Source organism: Anarhichas minor, unplaced genomic scaffold (genome assembly GCF_050575085.1).
Source record: "Anarhichas minor isolate MPS153535 unplaced genomic scaffold, ASM5057508v1 ptg000055l, whole genome shotgun sequence".
NCBI classification, from domain to species: domain Eukaryota; kingdom Metazoa; phylum Chordata; class Actinopteri; order Perciformes; family Anarhichadidae; genus Anarhichas; species Anarhichas minor.
Genome location: NW_027466501.1, coordinates 1,930,756 through 1,950,632, shown reverse-complemented (window position 1 = coordinate 1,950,632; position 19,877 = coordinate 1,930,756). Strand labels below are relative to the sequence as shown.

At 43.8% G+C, this 19,877-nt stretch overlaps 1 protein-coding gene across 1 annotated transcript in view; it reads right to left on the bottom strand.

Moving 5' to 3' along the window:
• Positions 1-2,341: 2,341 nt before the first annotated feature.
• Positions 2,342-19,877, bottom strand: part of camk1da (calcium/calmodulin-dependent protein kinase 1Da) — a 43,477-nt gene continuing 25,941 nt past the window's right edge. The window contains exons 5-12 of the mRNA XM_076075974.1: positions 11,199-11,337; positions 10,725-10,851; positions 7,764-7,839; positions 5,203-5,315; positions 4,209-4,287; positions 4,001-4,088; positions 3,167-3,428; positions 2,342-2,480 (exon numbers count right to left, since the gene is read on the bottom strand). Of these exons, the coding sequence (XP_075932089.1) occupies positions 2,356-2,480; positions 3,167-3,428; positions 4,001-4,088; positions 4,209-4,287; positions 5,203-5,315; positions 7,764-7,839; positions 10,725-10,851; positions 11,199-11,337 (1,009 nt within the window). The 3' untranslated portion in view covers positions 2,342-2,355. The remainder of the gene's footprint in view (positions 2,481-3,166; positions 3,429-4,000; positions 4,089-4,208; positions 4,288-5,202; positions 5,316-7,763; positions 7,840-10,724; positions 10,852-11,198; positions 11,338-19,877) is intronic.

Below are 19,877 nucleotides of genomic sequence, written 5' to 3'. Positions count from 1 at the left end.
GCAGCACTCCGTGTAGATAATAAAAAGAAGGCAAATGGCAAAAGATTAGGAAGGGATCAAATGGGGAATAAATTTCCCTCCAGATGAATTTGCAGCTGGAGTTCAGCCCTTAGTTTTTAGTCCACTTGTGTCTCAAACGGCTTCACATCTGACTAGCTCTGTTGTAACTAATTCATCGAGTAGAATGAACCAAATTGTCTTCGTACCCAGCGCCGGTTCACAATAAAGGGATCGGAAGAATTGCATCGTGACAATCTGATATATGTGAGTGAGCACCCGACACTGTAGAGTTCTGCTCTCTGAGTTACGTCTGGAAGGACATCGCAAGAACTGGTGACACGATCCAAAGCTACCGAAGTCACGTCAAGAGTCATCAAGGACGAATGAAAACAAAGTCAGTCCGTCAAATCAAGATTAGATTAGCAAATAAAACCGGGACTCCAGGCTCAGTTTCCTGTTTTGAAATCGACAAAGAATGAGCCGTTGTCACGGACGCGTTGGATTTTTCAGAACTCTGCGTTGAAACTGGGCGCTGGTAGTGGACCGTGGGAGCCTTTTTTTTGTTTTAAGCACAAATATTTTGGCTTTGCTGCTCACGTGTGTTGGGACCATTTCACTCGATCGCGAAAACCAAGATACTCAGATTTTGGTCACGATAGCAGTCTGCTGCGGGGTGATAAAGACGGGGGATCATCGGATACGGCAAGACCTAACCTATCCAAGGTATTGTTGTCAGTCCAATTCTGTCAAGCACAGAGCCCAGCTGTTCCGGATTGCGTCCTCAAAAGTCCTCTGTGGAACAGTCGGAGCCCAGGTCTGAGTCTCCAAGTCACGCGTCACTACACCATTGCAATAAGGACACGGCGCTGTACCATTAACTGTGATGCCACAATACCTGGATCAAAACAAAGAACAACACAGACGGAACAACCTAAACCGGGAAATCAGTATTCTCCAGCTCACAGTGCAGCTGCAGTTTTCCCTGAGCACTTCTGAACTGGGTACAGCTTGACAATGCAATAAAGGTGAGGTCATGGCTTCTTTGGGGGCGGGGGGGTTAGAGGAACGGCGGCAGGCGACAGCTTCACCATCTTGGATTCTTTAGCCGCTCTGAAACTGCACAGCGCTGCTTGTTGGTTTGAATGGCATCTAACGTGTAGCCAACATTCTCAACTGGAGGCAGTTTTTTTTTTTTTTCCCAGTAAATACCTCTATCCTAAACTATCCTACACCTGCTGCATGCTTCGTAGTATGTGTGTCCCTTAAAGGGTGATTGTTATAAAAAAAGTCTTACAGAAAATAATAAACAGATCAGAATCTTTCAGACAATAAAGTCGCACAATGCTCTGACATCCACTCTGGGTTGTTATTATTATTATTATTATCATTTTCTATAAAGTTTTACAATCTCTACTCTCTGATTAACTTAAGTGGATGGCGGCTAATCTGTGTCTGAGAACATATCTGACTCTCTGTGCAAAAATACACAAAGCGCTTACTCATGTTTCCACGTCTTCCAACAGTCGTATGGTACTTTTAAAGCACTTCTTAAAGCACAAACAAATAGACAGACGAGCCCATTAAAGGTGCTACATGTAGCATTTTAACATGGGCAACATGAATTGTCACATTGGTTTGCTACATTGGTGAGATTAGTGTAAAGAAAGGATTGCTAAGAAGACCTCGTTTATTTACAGTAATCATACCAAAGTAGCAATATCAAATTGACAATGATGCGTTTGATTTTTCAAAGTTACACATACCACCTTTAACATTAACAGTAATAATACAAAATAAAACAATCCAGTTGTCAACAGTCAAACCTAATTTGGAAAAAAAAGCTAAATAAAGTGGCGCAGGAAAGACCAGATTCGAGAGGGAAGTTGATGTTGACCGACACTGAATAATATGATACCACCGGCCCCACCGTCAACCACCAAATACTGCCCATTCATCATCTAAGCAGCCAATCGCAGTCGGCCACACAAGCATCCTCGGTGAGAGTCCGTAGTCGGGCTGTTGCTGTGGCCAGAGGAATCCTACACGGCGTCCTGTAGGGCGGGTGGTGGGCGTGCAGTATGGCGCTGTGTGGCTTGAGTCGGTGGGGTGGAGGTAAAGTCCTCTGCTCTCATGGGAGCAGGGCGGGGAACTTGCTGGGCCGGCGCATCCAAGTGGAAACGCAGTGAGGAGAGGGAGAAACGAAGAAGAAGAGATGGAGGTGTGTGTGTGTGTGTGTGCGTGTGTGTGTTGGGGGGGGGGTTGATCCTCTTCCTCTCCTGTCTTCCTCCGCTTCTTTCCCGTCTCACTGCCTCACAGTGCCGTGGCCTCCCAGCTGGTTCTCCGCGGGACCTGGCGTCACTTGGTCTCTGTGAGTACCGGGGCGGGAACCGCCGACGGATGCGGCCGGTTCAGCTCTGCCCCCACGGCGGGAGAAGAGGCCGCGGCCGCCAGACTGCAGGGTGTGACCGATGCAGTTACACCTGAGAGGGAAGAGGCGGCAGATGGATCAGGGGTAATATATATATTTTTTCATAATGCTGTAACCGACCCTTCGCTAAGCCTCACCCACTTTCGCTTCTGCTACTATGTCTTCCATTCTCGCACGACACACGTGCAAAATACAATGATAACAGTGGCAGCTTTAGACATGCGAGAGGTTACATTTGTGCTTTCTTGTTTGTATTTACTTTAAAAGGCTTTTAGGGTGAGGACTAACCAATGTGAACGCAACACTATGTCTGATAGTGAGTTTGGCTGTTGTTGGAACGGAGACAGAGCTGCTAATGTTAGCTTACACTCTGATATAGTAGCACTCAGGACCGGCTTGTTTTTTGTACATAACTTTGTATGCAATGTCTGTAATGTAACGCTGTGTTAGTATGTAGGTAACCTAGTTAGCCGGACTTGCTAACGTTTGCAGCTTTCGTTGGAGCAGACAAACACATTGTTTAATCCAATAGATGTTTTCTCTTTTCTGGTTTTGGAAACACTGACAAGAAAGGACGCCACCCTCCAAATTCTTTATCTACAAACAGAGTAAAATTTCCAAGGATTCCACTACGATTGCACAATCGTGGTTTAGAGTATTATCAATTCTGTAACTTTTGTGTAATACATATGTTCTCCTGACTCTCTGGTGCTACTGATACTACTGACTCATACTCACATTCCTTGTGGGGAGCTGCTAAGTTGTTGTCTGTCGAGGAGGTTTTGCTGGCGTCCGCGCTGGTGCTCTGGCTCAGCGCCGTCTGGCCGGTGATTTGGCTCTCGGCTGGCTGGATCTGGCCCTCCTGGCTCTGGCTCTGGGCCGGCCTCTGCGTCTCGCTGGGCCTGGTCGGCGGGTTGGAGGCGTCCATGCTGCTCCCCATGCTGCTGCCAAGCTGCAGCCGCCTCATGTGGCGAACCACGGCGGTGGCATTGAACGCTTGCTGGAGAGAGGTAGGAAATGGGAAGATGAGCTCTCACTTCGCCTCAAGTGAGTTTGCTGTACTTCCGATGTCTCATGAGTAGGAGGGGATTTTAAGTTTTTTTAAATTAAATATTATGTCATTGTAAAGATCGAAAAAGGGATTTTTCTTCTTCATAAAAGGCTTTGCAGACCAGAATCTGCTTCTCATGAACTGGCACTAGTGCAAAAAAAAAAAAGCCATGATATGGTCTTCTGTTGAAGGTCATCTTCCATTAAAAACATCTGAGGTTCAAATCGTACACAAGCTGGATGTGCTTTTAACACACAGAGCTGGAAATGACATACTGTGTGAAGAGCAGCTGTTAAAGAAAGAGGAATTTGTCTCAGGTCTGCAGGTTACTCTGCAGCAGGAAAAGAAAAGGGGGATGATGAAGGTTAACTCCTGAACATGTGGCAGGCCAAGTTTTTTTTTACTACACAGGGGATTCATCTTCTAAAAAACACAGACAATCGTTTGAGGAGTCGTACTGAAGTAACGTGCTGCAATAGAGCCAAATCCACAAAGAATAAACCGTAGTAAGCAAAACTTACCCTCCACTTGCTCTTGGCGAAGTTCTTTTTGATCTGTCGGCTGACTGACTCGTGGATGTTCTTGCAGAGTGCTGTATCACCGGCGATCCTGACACACGCACACAAATTCTCTGTTAACACTTCTGACGGTACATCAATATCTATATTGATTTTATGCCTTTTTGTTAGCCTGTGTGTGACATCCCTTGTGAGTGTGTGCGTTTCTCACCAGGGGTGTCTGAGTGCCTGATCACAGGTGAAACGCTTGGCTGGATCTTTTTCCATCAGACTGCCGATGAAATCCTTGGCTGAATGAAACACAAGGGCCATAAAACGCCAACACTACAGACACACGAGCACCGTACTGACTTTAAACACATTTCCTTGTGCAATCTGCTTAAAAAAAAAAAAAGATATGCGTGACACAAATGACGCTGGTGATCTTTGATATTTCAGTCAGTTTGGATTGCTTGTGCAAATGCTTTTTGTTAGCGTCCGCTGAGAAAAAATAATGTCTCAGAAGACTCAGAGACTTCAGCCATGCTAACCGCTCTGTGAGGCTGTACATTTGCACAGCAGTGCTTTGTGCTACATGCTAACGTCATCATGCTAACATGATCACAAACACAATGCTGATGTTCAGCGGGTAGAATGTTTACCTAGTGTAGCTTGTTAGCAGGCTAGCATTTGGTAATTAGAGCACTAAGTACAGCTGTGGCTGAAGGGAATGTCCTTCGTTTTGCAAGTTTTTTTTATTATAAACCAGAGTATTGGACAATCAAAATTTCGAGATGAATGTGTGTTCAAAATGTAGCGGCAATCCATCCAGACATTTCAATCAAAGCTACAAATGTCAACGTTGTGGCTCTGGAGGGAAAGTCAGGGGATCTCAAAATGTCATTAGGGATTCATCCTCTGGTAACCATGAATGTGTGTATGAAATATCAGTTATCAATAGCTGACAGCACATGAATACTATTTTATTATTATTTATTTTATCAACACAAACACGCACACTAGGCTTTGCACATAGCTGTGGTGGTGACTGATGACCCAACACACACATTCCCAAACACATTCATTCCAGGCAGATGATGTCAGAGGCTGTGATGAAGAGGTGGTGTGTGGTAAATGTGAGCCATGTGTGGCGGACGGAGGAGGACAAAGGGAAAAGTGGTCAAGGGAGCAGAAGAGGAGGAAGGAGGAGGAGGAGGAAGGCTCACCTGAGTTAGATATGTCGTCCCAGTATGGCGCGTCAAACTCGTAGTCGGCTTTCAGGATCTGTTCGAACAGCTTGGAGTCGTTCTCGTCGTAGAACGGAGGGTAACCACACAGCCTGCAGACAAGACGTTTACTCCGTCACTGACTCATTCATTCACTTTAGTCTCTCGAGTGATTTATTAACTCACTTTGTCATTTCATATGGTACAAAACAAGTCAGCTGATTGGTTTATCTATGTACTCAGTCAATAAATCATTTATTCATTCACAGATTTATTAAATCATTCATTTAGAGCCGATGAATGATGAGTCGGAATATTGTTAGATATTAATCTGTTGGACAAAACAAGTTATGTGAAGATGTTTATCCCTGGCTCTGAGATCACAATAACGTTTTTGTTGCACTAAACCTCATTTGGATTTTTTGATATGTAATTTAGCACCCATCTGCCATAATGTGATTTATATCAATATCAGGTTCATTGTGTGAGTTCATTGATGGCGTCTTGTCCGTTTTTGTGGGAGGGGACAAAGTCCCGTTGCTCACAGCAGTGGTTAATGTGACAGCCCCTTTCTCGTCGTAGTCCTGGCAGTAGTTGGCGGTATCACCTTAATCGGGTCAACATGAGATTACTGGTTCCCAGTGTTCCCAGTGTTTACTGAGGCTCCCGTCTGATTCTCCGTAATGAGCCGCCTGAACCGACAGCAGAGCTGCTGCTCAACCCCAAAAACACCATCCGCACCTCATTACTGAAGTTCTGGATGCACCAAGAGATTTTGATAAAAACTCATTAAAATGCCGTTCTCCATCGATACACAATCACTCACACACACACACACACTCAAAGAATAAAAGAAAAGCACACCGGGAGGAAAGGAAGAAAGAGTCTGCCTGCAGTGAGGAAAGTTTCTCATTTGGTTACAGACTCACCCGTCACTCAGCTAACCCTCCACTCTATTACACACACATACAAGTTCAAACACACAGCAGGAAGAAACTAAGTTTGGGCCTGGTGTGAAGAGATGCTGGCCTTTTGTTTTTCTGCTTTCACGTTTGGTTGGAGACTCAGCCTCCGCCCACCATCCATCCTACTGAACACACTCGGGATCCCAGGTGATTATCATGGCTGATTACCTAATGTGATCTTTCCACCTGAGCAGCGGCTAAAAGCTCACAAGGTCTGAATCCCAACGCTAATTGTGCTAATTGTCAGCAGGGAGCCGCTCTAACTCTCTCTCCCTCGCACACACACTAACACACACACAGATTATTCCACTGAGATGGCAGCTGCACCCAAACCTCATGGTTTATAGACCTATAAAGACACACACACACTGACATGATGTGACACACAAATAGACAAGTCTATATAGTAGAGAGAGAGAGTGTGTGAGAGACATTCACTTTACACATCTCAGTCACACCAGAGAGCCGTTAGACACAGTTAGTTTGTGCGTGCCGTCCTCTCTGCCACCTCACACGCCCTGCATCCCGTTTACCTGCTGCTGACCTCTGACCCCTGATCTGACCTCACGCTCGATACACACACACACACACACACATTGAAAGGGTGGCTTAAGGCGTCAATATTATTGTGGTACACAAGTTAGAGGTCATGCTCTAAAGACACACCCACACACACACACACTAAAACAGCCCTGTGCACACAACAGTAAGCTAACCACACTGAAATTGTAGTTGAAATTGTAGTTGTTGTAGTTGAGGTCGGGGTGATGCGGCAGACAAAAAACAAAAAGCAGGGAATGATACGTTTAGACTGCAGCTCCATGTCCATACAAGGCCGTTCAGCAGAGCTCCATCTGGCCCAGATGACGGCACACGCAACATCATCAACACACACGCACGCAGGGTAAAATCAACAAATACACGCACACACGCACGGGACCGGCACAAGTTCAGCTCCAGAACAGAGTGGAGTTACATGACCTTTGAGGGCAATAGGCTCCGTGCACACATTAGCGTGTACTAGCATTGCTAACGGTTAAGTTAGTGCACGACAAACCGATGCCAGCTAGCTTAATGAAAAGAATATGGAGGTGTAATACAACACAACTCAGCCGGTGGTTTTGTGTGTGCGTGTGTGTGTGTGTGTGTACAAGCTTAGTCAGAGGTGAGTCATTCTGTGTCATATGTGAGTCTGACTGATTTCCAATAGATGTTGTGCTGTTACAGATTCCTACGTGGAGAAAAAGATAAGACGTCTAAGCAGAACTGTTTGCAATTTATTTGTTGCACGTTGAGTAAAAAAAACAACTTTCTGTGACATCTATCTGTAATTGCCTATAGCTGCAAAAATGTTTCAATCCTTATTTATCCGTCAGTCAAATGAGTGGAGTCTCGCAGCAAAAGTAAGTGTCAGAACTCTGCGATGTGTTCAGCCAACTCGCTAATCTGACATAAGGTGTCAACGGGTCTCCCGGCGAGAAACCCGTGCGAACTGTGAATCTGACACCGACTGGGGAGTGCGGTGATCCGTCGGGCTGCTTTGGGTGAAACCACTCGCTGTGCAGCGTGACCCGAAGGAGACCAGTTGGTACTTACAGGATGTAGGCGATCACTCCAATGGACCAGCAGTCCACCGCCTTACTGTACGGCTTCTGGGCCAGGACCTCTGGAGCTGAAAGCGAAAGCAAAATAAATAAATATTGGTTCCTTGTTGTTGTTACTAATGTAATTGTGTAATAGCCTGGTGTTAAAGCTTAAATCTGGATCGTGTTTTCAGCAGCGTTCTCCTTTCTAGTCAGCTTGAGGTCCAGTTAAAGCTCCCGTGCGATCATTACGTGAAAATGTGGCTGTTTTATGAGGCTGAATAAAGAGAAAACATGCAGACTCTCCACATTGAAATCACGTGTCGGGTTTGGTGGGAACTTTCCTGCGGGAGGTACACGTTTCAAAAAAGTTGTAACTGACACGAAAGTAGACCCCGAAAAAACAGAGCAATGACCTCATGATTTATCCTGTATGTCAACATGAAGCTCACTGCTGTTTTATGATTTCTGTAGTTTTCTCTGCTCTTTGTGTTTATAAGGCAGACTGCCCTGGCCTGACCTTTCCCTGCAGCTCATTACCAAGCCTCTAGTCCCGTCAGTGAGCTCACCATAACATTGCCACACACACACACACACACACACACACACACACACACACACACACACACACACACACACACACACACACACACACACACACACACACACACACACACACACACACACACACACACACACACACACACACACACACACACACACACACACACACACACACACACGGCCGGATTGAAATAGATTTGGCACACTTACACACATGGCAAGATATGAAGAAATACCAAAACAGAAACTCTGCACACGTGCTGAATCAGAGATTTGTTTATAGATCTACACTGAGTCATTGTGAAGGTGTGTGCAGGGTTTTTATTTATCCTTAATTTAGCTCCCACACGTTGTGTGTGTGTGTGTGTGTGTTGTTTTGCTGGACTTGTGCCTGGTGCTTACTACTTTAAAAAGTTAAAGAGTTTAGGGTCAAATATGTTGTAAATATGTAAAACATGGCAGTGATCAGAAATGTATATTCATCCGTGCAACTCCATTTCTGTTGCTAAATTCTCCTTACTGAAGTATTTCTGCACTGCATGTTCTCCACATCACCGATCAAACAATGGGAGGGACCTCACCATCTTTGGACTCTGTTTTGACTCTTTTGGTCATTCTTCTGCTATTTCAGAACAAAGCTATTGTCCCAAATCGTGTGTCTCGTTAACATAAGCTTTCACGAGGGTTCGTCTCCGTTTTCTTGTGTGGAATAAAAGAGCAACATCTGGTCAAAGGGATGTCTGTGGATTGCTTTTTAAATTCAACATTGCTTATTTGGAATTGCCAGCCTGCAGCGGCTTCACAGTGAAAGCCGTCAAGCCAACAGGAACCTGACACAGGTGCTAAAGTGAACTGACATGTATCATATATAGTTTGTTTATGTGGGATATCTGACTTTTATTTACAAATCTTAAAAAAAAAATTTTTTATCTGGATAACTGTCCTGTATTTGCTGTTTTTGTCTTCCTCATGTTCTGTAAAAAAAAGAAGAAGGTTTTAACTAGCCCTACTAAATTATTAAATAAATAAATAAATAAACAAACATTTCGTTGATCAATAAGCAATGTACCTGGCATTAACTAATAATAGAATAAATTAAGGAGCTGTCACTGGAGGGCTGTTACAGTAAAACAGTGAAGTACATACAATAGTTGATCTAACTCTATTTTTAGGCAAGACATTGTGATTTGTCAGGAGCAAATGTTTGTGGGGCTGAACATACCAGCACTTGCTTGCAGTGACACATTCAAAAATAGTCCCACAGCCTTTGTTAACATCCCAAGAGAACTTCAAGAGCCCAGTGAGATCTCTTTGTCAATGGAAGTTCTTCTTAAGTATATGCACATGCACATCGTTCAGATCTGCTTTTAATCCTGTGCGTTCCAGGGTTATTTATAGTTACATTTAGACACAAATTGTCCTGAGTGGAAATGCCCTGTGGCCAAGCAAGCCTCTGCAGGAGGGAGAGGAGGCTGGTCAGGGGGGATAGATGGACGAGAGAGGTACAGAGAGAGAAAAGCAGCCAAACTGAAACTACAAAAAGATATTGATCTGTTACACAACATGAACTACAGCTGTGTTTGCTAAAGTTGGCCTGATGGGGGCACTGCAAAATAGATTCCTAACAGTTTAACAATATAATTAAGACTGTTATTTATGTACCTGTCTGTCTGTCTGTCCTTCTACAACAGATTTGCTTGTGCTGTTTGCCAGAACAACCAGTGTGTTTATGTTCCGACATGGGAGTGTGTGTGTGCTGTCAACACAGAACATCTGTCTCTTACAACACACACACACACACACACACACACACACACACACACACACACACACACACACACACACACACACACACACACACACACACACACACACACACACACACACACACACACACACACACACACACACACACACACACACACACACACCACCAGATCACAAAGACGGTGCAGGAAACATAAATGGTGTCAGATTCTAACAACATCCGCTCTTTGAATTTTTCATGCGTGTTGTTGGATTAACGCCTGCAGAAAACAAAGGAGACAGCTCGGTTCGTATTCACACTAACACGTGGTGGCATAATGAGAAATACAAACGTGGGCTAGATATGCCCCCCATCGCCAAACCACGACGCGGCTGCTATGGACCCAAAAACCAAGTCTGCAAAACCGGCTTTTGTCTACCTCCGTCTGAAATCAAGGACCCATTGCTTCAAAATTGAGTTTAGTTTAAAGTGGCAAATCTGCCCTCGTTATCACACGTGTGCCGTGTAGAGAGTGGAAAGCCCTTAGGACAGCAAGCCTTTATTAAACAGTTTATTATCTCTTCCTTTCCTAGATACTAACGTTTTTTTAGGGGGAAAGAAAAAGAAGGAGAAGGAGAGGCCAGGGAAGACTGGCTAACGTACCCACATATCCCGGCGTGCCGCACGCAGTGGACATGACATCGCCACTGCCCTCCATCTTGGAGAGTCCAAAGTCGCTGATCATGATCTTGGACTCATCTTGGGTATTAAAATACAGCAAGTTCTCTGGCTGGAGGAGGGAGATGGAGAGAAAGAGAGAATCAAGTGGTTTTATGTCATTTTTGTGGCTTTCATTTTCCTTCTAAATCCATGGTTATTTGGTCAGAGACGCAACCCTCTTTTATGGAGGCCACTCTGACCAATCCCCTCTCTTCTAACAGCCTGCACGCGCAACACCGACCCACAATGCACTGCATGTGTCGAGCTACTGCACTCATTGCTGCAGTAAATCATTGCCTGTCAAATAAGAACAAACTGCTGGTGTGGTGTAAAATACAGGAGGGGTGTGTTTGTGTGTGTGTGTGTGTGTGTGTATGCGTGTGTGCGTGAGAGAGAGAGAGAGAGAGAGAGACCTACCTTCAGGTCTCGGTGTACGATGGCCATCTTGTGCAGGTAGTTCACAGCGTCCAGGACTTGTCGGATCAGCGTGCTCGCATCCTTCTCCGTGTAGAAACCCTTTTCCACGATTCGGTCGAACAGCTCGCCGCCGGACACGCTGCGGAATGGCAAGGAGATTATGTGTGTCAGTGTATGTTTGTTAAAAAAAAACATTAGCGTGCACACACACACGTGGCAGTGACCGGTAAAAGGCCGGGGGGTGGGGGTGTTGCTGGGTCAAGATTTCTGGTAATTTATGTGGATGTTTCCAGCCAAGAGCGTGTGGAAGCTGTGAGTAATGTGCTTCCTCACACACACACACACACACACACACACACACACACACACTTATACACACACACAAAGTACTCACATACCCTGCAGCGTTTAGCATACCGTGTAACATGTTCATGTTATTTTTGCAAAGTGTGATAAAAGTTGGAAAATGCATCCTCCCATATTCCTGGAAAGCAGGGGTGTAAGAAAATATCGACAATCGCGATATTATGTTTTGTGATACCGTATCGATTCTCAAAAACACCGTTCTGGTTTTGGTAGTTCAGCTCTCAGTGTTTGTGCCCTCTCAAAGTAGAACTATGACGTTGGGTGTTGCAGGGACTGTGAGACATGCAAATGCAGATCAAACTGCTCTGATTGCATGAGAAAGTAAACCTTTAAACTCAGATGTTATGCATATGGTGGTGTGTACTTCAAATGATGACAATTTTCCTTAAATTTGAATAGAAAGAAAAACTGAAATTCGTACTTTTAGCTCAATTTTCAATGCAAAACCTGTTCTTGAAAGGAGTCAAAGCTCCCGCCAAGTTGATAAAAAACATATTCTGACACACTTGCAGCGTGCAGACAGAATGGAACCCATCAATGCTGGTAAAAGAAGAAACTCACATTTGACCCCAGAAAAAAGATAAAAAGCACATCTCAAAGTCCATCCCCTCTGGCAGATTCTTTCAATATTTAGTTTGATGTTTTATGACTCCAGACCACATGTAATGACTTGTTCAGGCGCACATACAGTCGGAGCAGATGGGAACGTGCTCATCTTCTGCTGTACGGATGCATAGCTCCCCCTGCTGGAGGATAACCTCCTCCTTCACCTCACGATGTCATCTAATCTAAATGTTTGGATGTTAATGTGGACTATTTGCCATACAAGATGTGTCGACATAAGTAAGCAACACAGTGGCAGTATTTGTAATATTACTAGTAGTACTATTAATAGTAGTAGTACCCAACAAACCTTGTAGTATTCTTTACTGCATGTTTATACTTTGTGCATTAAAGCATAATGAAGGCATATGCACACATGCACTAGTGGCCACAAATGTGCACAGACACACAAGAATGCACAAAGGAGTGCGCGTGCGGTCGCACAGCGTATCTGTGGGCCGTCGTCACGGCAACAGATCAGATTAGAGCCTGTGGAAGTTAAACTCTAATGAAGTTTCTGAAAAAAAAAAAAAAGATTAGAATTAATTGCTAATCCTCTGACTCTTCAAAGAGGGCAGCGACATGTTCGGTTTCAGGGGCAGTCGTTTCTGGGAATGACAGGAAGGGGCCAAACACACACACACGCACAAACAGACGCGCACACACACACACTGCAAAAGGGGAGATCAGGCACCAGGCTGCATGGTTGCGTAAGCGTTTGCGTAAGGAGACCATGGCAATCAGACAGGAGCAGCCACACAAAGAGCACACAGACACACGAGCGCAGACGCGAGGGCAGGACCGCACGCACACAGACACACACACACACACACACACACACACAGAGACATGAACATATTAAAAGCAAGCGCATACACACAGAGACACTCGTGAAAAACACAGAGATAAACATACAAGGTCACACATCAAAGTTAAACACGTACAAGTACACACACTAAACACGATGTCACACGCATATACACGCAGCCTGTAAAATAAGGCTGAGGGATTGTCAAATGAACCATTATTCATTCGATCCAATAATCAATATCAGGAGGTCAAAGGTCACAGCATCATTACAATATATTTATGTCCCCCGGCCAAAATCGCCCCCTATTTATTATAGAGCACTACAGTTACTGTTCGCCGTGTAAAATGTGTGTCCGATATCGGGCCATCACAAATTTCCCAATGGAACGGAAAAAGTAGCGGCCATGGCATGTGCATTCCAATTCTGATAACAATCCCAGAATGCAGTGCGTCTCATTTAATAGATGAGAAAATGCCGTTTGTGCGGCTCTAAGCCTGCGTGGTATTGACCTTATTCTTTGCCTGAACAAGGGCTCTTTCACATGGCGCCATTTTGTAATCGTACGACCGTCTTAGAGCGGAAGTACGATTACTTTTCTTAACGCTGCAAGCCTCATCATCCTGCACTTGCAAAAAAAATAAAATCTTTAAAAGAAGCTGTTCTTAAGTTGTAATCATTTTTCAGGAAAGAAAGTCACCATTTAGAAAGTTTATCAAAATAACACCTAATTGGAAATTTCCGCTGTTTTTGGAAATGAGAGGAGCTGCTGACTGTATATGAAGCACATGTCGACAGTGTTTTTGTAGTTACTCTCACTGCTAGAAGGGAAGACACAGGTCTCCAATGTATGTTTAACCATAAAATGAATCAAGAACCATTGATTTGGCAATAGCTAGCTACTAGCTATCAGACATATGGACAGGTTGGTTTAATTCACTCTCTAGATGAACTAATCTTTATACACATTAACCCTCTGTGCAGACTTTTGTCTGCCTACAATTATTACAAAAAAAACTGTCGAAATGTGCTTTTATATGCCGATTCCGACCAGCAGATGTATAAGCTTCGCTACATCTACACACAGAGACGCTACAAAGTAATTCAAAAGGTCCAGGCCATTTTCACATGTTGTCCTCCCAGTCACTGATGGCTGATGTTTTTGAATTGCAAGTCGCTTTGGATAAAAACGTCTGCTAAATGACTGTAATGTAGTGTAATGTAAAACCATCCGATTGTTGTTTTTTTGTTCCCAAATATCCCTCATTGTTTTCAATGCTAACAGCGCTAAACCGGAGGCGTTCGGACCAGCAGGGGAAAAAAATGGACGGGCCGGCATAAAGTGAATAGGTCTCGACAATTTCTGCATTTAGAAAAATCTTCTTGGAAAAACAATAAAATTATGTTTTATGTTTTTTATTTTTGCTGTGACCTTTTAAGGCCCTCCACACCCTCTGTCCAGGTGTTTCCACTTATCGAGGCTGATTAAAGCTCTTCTGACCGCTGTGTGGGCAGACTGCGCTTTCAGTGGGTCGGCTCCAAATCTGAGCGGCACAGTTTCAATTCAGGACAGAGTTCCGCACATGAGCGTAAACAAAACCCACTGTGTGTAATTGTCTTATTTACACCTGTGATTTTCCTTCTGACATGTCAAAATGTCCACACTGTTCCCTCTTCAACCGGAGAGGAGTCGAATTACCCGGAATAAGTGCAAACACCTGTGCTTTAAATCATCGTGTACATTATGGGTTCAGCACATTTACATTTTAAGTCATCTGATTCTGGGGGTAGAGTCGTCCCTGTTTTCTACAGCTACAGATGAATTTTCAGGCATTCCCTTTTTCACCATCCCAACATCCATCTCTCCTCCGTCAGCTCCTCTGTTTAAAGGCAGGCGGCCGCATCGCTGTCTCGGGGCGACGGTTGTGCATCATGGCTGACAGAAAGCCTTATTTGCACGTGTGTGTGTGTGTGTGTGTGTGTGTGTGAGATACATGCTGTTCGCCGTGGCAGAGATGAAGAGCCATTACAGTCTAGGGACCTGACTAACTAATCACAGCTGCCCCACCGCTTCAAAGGCTGCACTTGCACTTTTGCTTTTCTTTGATCCAGTTGATGTTTGTTCCCATGAATGCTTATCACACAAAAACCTTAATAAATATCATTTTAACTATTTTCTAAAATTGCAATTTGTCTGAAATCCTTAATTTGAATGACGGAATTTTGTAAAATGACCAGACGGTTTGATCATTTTGTCAAGATGTAATTTCACCCCAAAAATTGCCCACCTGCTGCTTTAGGTTTCCCATGAATGCACGAAAACAAAAGGCGATGCAATAAATAAAAACACACACTTAAAACTATATCATAAAGAATCAAAAGATGATACCAGAGGTCTATCTTTTTGCAACCTTTCTAAGGTCAGATGCTGCATACTTTTGTTTATACTTACTACACCACAGATGCTTTCGCTTTTTTGCTAATATGCCTCTCGCAACACAAACAGCATCAATATAAAGCCCACGTTGCTCTCGTTTGCATCGATTTTCATAGCGGCGCCGACCGATTGCCTCCCTGCGGTGGAGGTGACGTAAGACGGGCTGTGATGAACGGGAGCGAAGGAAGCGCTGCCAGACTGCATCGATCTGCCACGCCGCATTTACACCAAAAACATTTAAAATAAATAAATAAATGAGATTCATGTGTGCTGAAAAAATAACTAAAGACTGACATCTCAGGTAAATGAACATAATTAGAACAAATGTTACTTATTACAGTGGCGATTGGTCTGGAAAAGCCTCGCTTTCTGCTACACGCTTGCTGAGGCACTGATGACAGATTGCCGTCACCAGCTACACAGATTCTCTCTGTTTCAGCAGATCAGCTGTAGAGTGACGGAGCTGCTGTGTACAGCATAAGGGAGAACAGCCTGCAGCGCTGAGGCCACATGAAAAAGGGAGCCTGAACCGCTCTCTCTTCTGATGCTTTTACACAGAGCCTTCTATTTTTTAACATAGCGTCTCTCTCTCTCTCTCTCTGTCTGAACATGAGATGATGCAGAATCTTAAAAGAGCACTGTGAAAATGTTAGTCAAATAGAATGAGGAGTGGCACAGCAAATATGAATTGTAACAGTCAGAAAGGTTATCCAAAAGCTTGTCTGAATAAGTAAAATAATATCACACAAACAACGGCACAACTAATCTCTCGTGCTGATAATGCCACCTGCTGCAATTCTCAAGGTCCCAATGAAATGCTATAAAGCAGGTGTTAACTTTGACCCTGTAACTATGGCAACCGAGCCACAATCCATGAATAGATGGAACTTGAAAGAAAAAAAGAAAAAAAAGATCAGGAAAAATGTTAGGTTTTTTTTAAATGCAAGTGAGCAGGCGAAACGCGAGAGGTGATGGCGATGGAAATAAGGTGCGAGAGGGGAGGAAAGGAAGCAGTGAAGTGGAGGGAGCAGAGAGCAGATGGTGTGAGAGAGGAGAGAAAAGATGCAGGGATGGGGGGGGTGTACAGGGGGACAGAGGAGCAGAGGCGGGGTCTTTCCTGTTACCGTCTCTGTCACGCTTTGTTGGAATGAAAACTGTCTTTTGCCCTGAAAGCGAGGTGAAAGCAGTAGAAATGAGGCAGCGGCTCAAAACCCCTTGAGAAGATGTTTTATTGAGTCCGACAGCCTGTATATGCAGCCCAGCAGAGAGAAGTACATCAACTTAACTGCAGCTCAGAGACAGAAAGGGACATTTATGTAAAGCTCCTATTCAAAGTCATGAGATTATATTTCTTAAATCTGGACCCAATTAAAAAATCATCAGCGTTTTTATCTCCCTTTAATCATGTCTAGAAGTGATTTACCAGTAAAGTTAAGACTGAGGAGGGACGATCACTTCCTTCTCATGTTACCCAGCGTAAGTAAAGCTGACAAACAACGTGGTGGCAGCCGGCCCGCCAACACAAGTACCGTTAATTGGTTTATTCATGACAACAGGAAACTCCGTCAAAAGGTTAACGTTATTGAAGTTAAACAGCTTAATCGGAGTAAAACCTTTGACTGCAGTCTGGCCAACAGAGGATTTCAGGTGACGTAACGCACTTCTCAGCAGACGCGTTGGAGGAACCTCAGCTCTGTGAAAGGCTGAATTCACACGATTAACCTGTGTGCTTACTTACTGGGGCTGCTCAATTATTCGGATATCATCACGATTTTGGCTCACCGCAATTAAAGGAACATGATCGACTGGGATATTGACGTTGGAAAAGCGTGCTCCGCTTGTAAAAAAAAAACCTCACTGCATATCAAATCGAGAACAGACAGCCACCGGGGGGGGGGGGGGGGGGGCGATCAATATGTTTTGGCTTCACTGTTGGGGAACCGTCATGCCGCTGCGCTCATAGACTGTATATAATTTACCTTTAGTAATTTACCTTTAGTAAAGGTCATTAGGTACCCTATAAGAGTATTGAGACCCTAAACCAAGGTGATGGCTTGATCCTCATCAGTAATTAGTTGAGTCTCAAGGTTTGTTAGATGTGTTAATGCAGAACGTGAGACTGGACGGTGAATTAGTAGGAAAATATGTGTTGGTGTTGGCTTTGATGGTGTTACCATTCTCTCCCTAGGCTGGTCTTGAATGCGTTGACTGAGGAGGCACTAACTGTTACTTGACTCAGGCTGTTCCATACTGGTGTTGTTCTACTTGAGAAAAGAGTAGGAAATAAGAAGTGGACGTAGTCATCGTGATGTCACCCGTTGGTTTGTGGACTGGCGTTTTGAAGCCTCGAGTTTTGGGGATCGCCATGTTGTTTTTTTTGCAGCCAATGAACGGAAGTTACCATATTTGGAATGCGGAGGAGTGACGTAGAGATGCCGTATACGGCTCTGGTAACGGCAGTGACCTGTCAATCACAGTTAGCCCGCCCTAAAGCATCCCCTGCTCTATGGTCTATCTGACTCTAACTGGACCATAACTTACTAAATGAACATCATGCTGTATTGAAGAAGACTTGAAACTAGAGATTGAGACCATAAACCCATGTTTACAATGTTTACTGAGGTAATAAATCAAGAGAGAAGTAGAGTCATTTTCTCATAGACTTCTATACAATCAGACTTCTTTTTGCAACCGGAGGAGTCGCCCCCTGCTGGTCAGTAGAGGGAATGCAGGATTTAAGACACTTCAGCATCGGCTTCACTCGGCAGAACCGGAGGTTGCCGACAGTGAGAAATTTTCCTGAATGTTGCGCCAGCGGTCCAGAGTAGAACCGTGATATACTGTATATTACTCATTTTGCACGTCTACAAGAAAACTCACTTATTTTAGGTAGAAGGAGAAACGTATGTCTTATTTTCATGCAGAGATCTGCACATTAGCAGCAATGTAGCACAACATCAAAAATAAAAGTAGTGCTCCATTTATTTAAATGCCCACTAAAAATATTTTTCCTAAAATCTATAAATGATCGCGATGAATAATCACAATTCATTAGGTTTATCATTTCGGGTGTAAACCTGCAACCCTAGTGCTCATTGTGACAATTTATTTTCTGATAATTCCTTCAGTCATCTATTATCATTACTGTCAGCTTAGCTAGCTGCAGATGAAAATTTGCCCCAGAAAAGTTATAATTACAGGAAGTCATTTTGGACGAATGAAATTTGGCCTCGTTGAATTAACTTTGCTCAATTCAAAACAGTGTTTTGCTGCTCCAGCCTTATTTGGTCTGGTATGACCGGTAGCTTATGGTCGCTAACATTAGCTAAGGTCACACAGATAATGTTGTATACGTTTACAGGGAAATAATGTTTGTATTTCCTTAAGCCTGACATCTGCAGCAGAAGCACGGCAGCTTCTTTAGATGAAAGCCTTTAGCCTGGATTGAAAATGTCACTGGTGCTGAACATAAATACCATTAAATACCAGTGATGTCGCTTAAAACTTGCATTTATCAGATGAGGACTGACGTAACTGTCACAGTAACCTATATAGGAGCCAGATCTTATCAGCCTATGACTGAGAATGATACTACTGCGCAGCAACCTGTTAAAGCTACGGTAGATCTCTGTCTCTAACAGCAGTTTTCCTCCACAGTCGTTACGATTCAACTTGTGATTCACTGTAAGCTTTTGTAGCCTTGAGCTAGTCTTTTTTAAAAGATATCATGCAGTGTTTTCTGTAAACCTTTGGACCATTTAAAGCGTACTGATCTATCATCCCAATCTAAAGAAAATGTAAATTCTTATTCAGGCTAAAATCAGCAAGTTTAAACAATCACCCAAGTTCCATTTCTATTGATTATGACATACAGCTGCTACATGAACTCCAGAACTAGAGCACAGAAAATGCAATGAACTAGTTTAATCTCAAAGAAAAGGAAGAAGTACATTTTTTCATTCAAAAGTAAAATATTAGCTTTTACTTAAGAGTTTATTCCCTGAATCAAAACTAGAAAAGTTTTTTTTTATCAAAACAAAACTCTCAGCTTCCTGTATTTTGACCGGAGCTAACGTAGAAGGATCCTCGTGTGGTAGGCAGACAAGATAATGCGTGAACGCCGGGTTGTAAACATAGCCCTTGTTGTGTCATCCGCAGCCATGACTTCCACCTGAACTTGACTGAAATGTTTCCAGTACAAGGGCCAAACTGACCGACCAACTTCTCCTCTTATGTAAGCGGCAGTAACCTTGCAGAGGAGGTTAGTAAGGGCACCCATGGGTGAACCACACACCCCCTGCTTCCCCCTACAGCTGACCATCAAAGCGCAGATGTTGCCGATTTATTCTGTGTTGTGTGTGTGTGTGGGAGGACGGGTGGGCTGTTTGTGCGTGTGTGAGATTTTGTCGTCTCAGTGGAGCTGTCATTGAAGTGAAGAGTGTGTGTGTGTGTGTGTGTGTGTGTG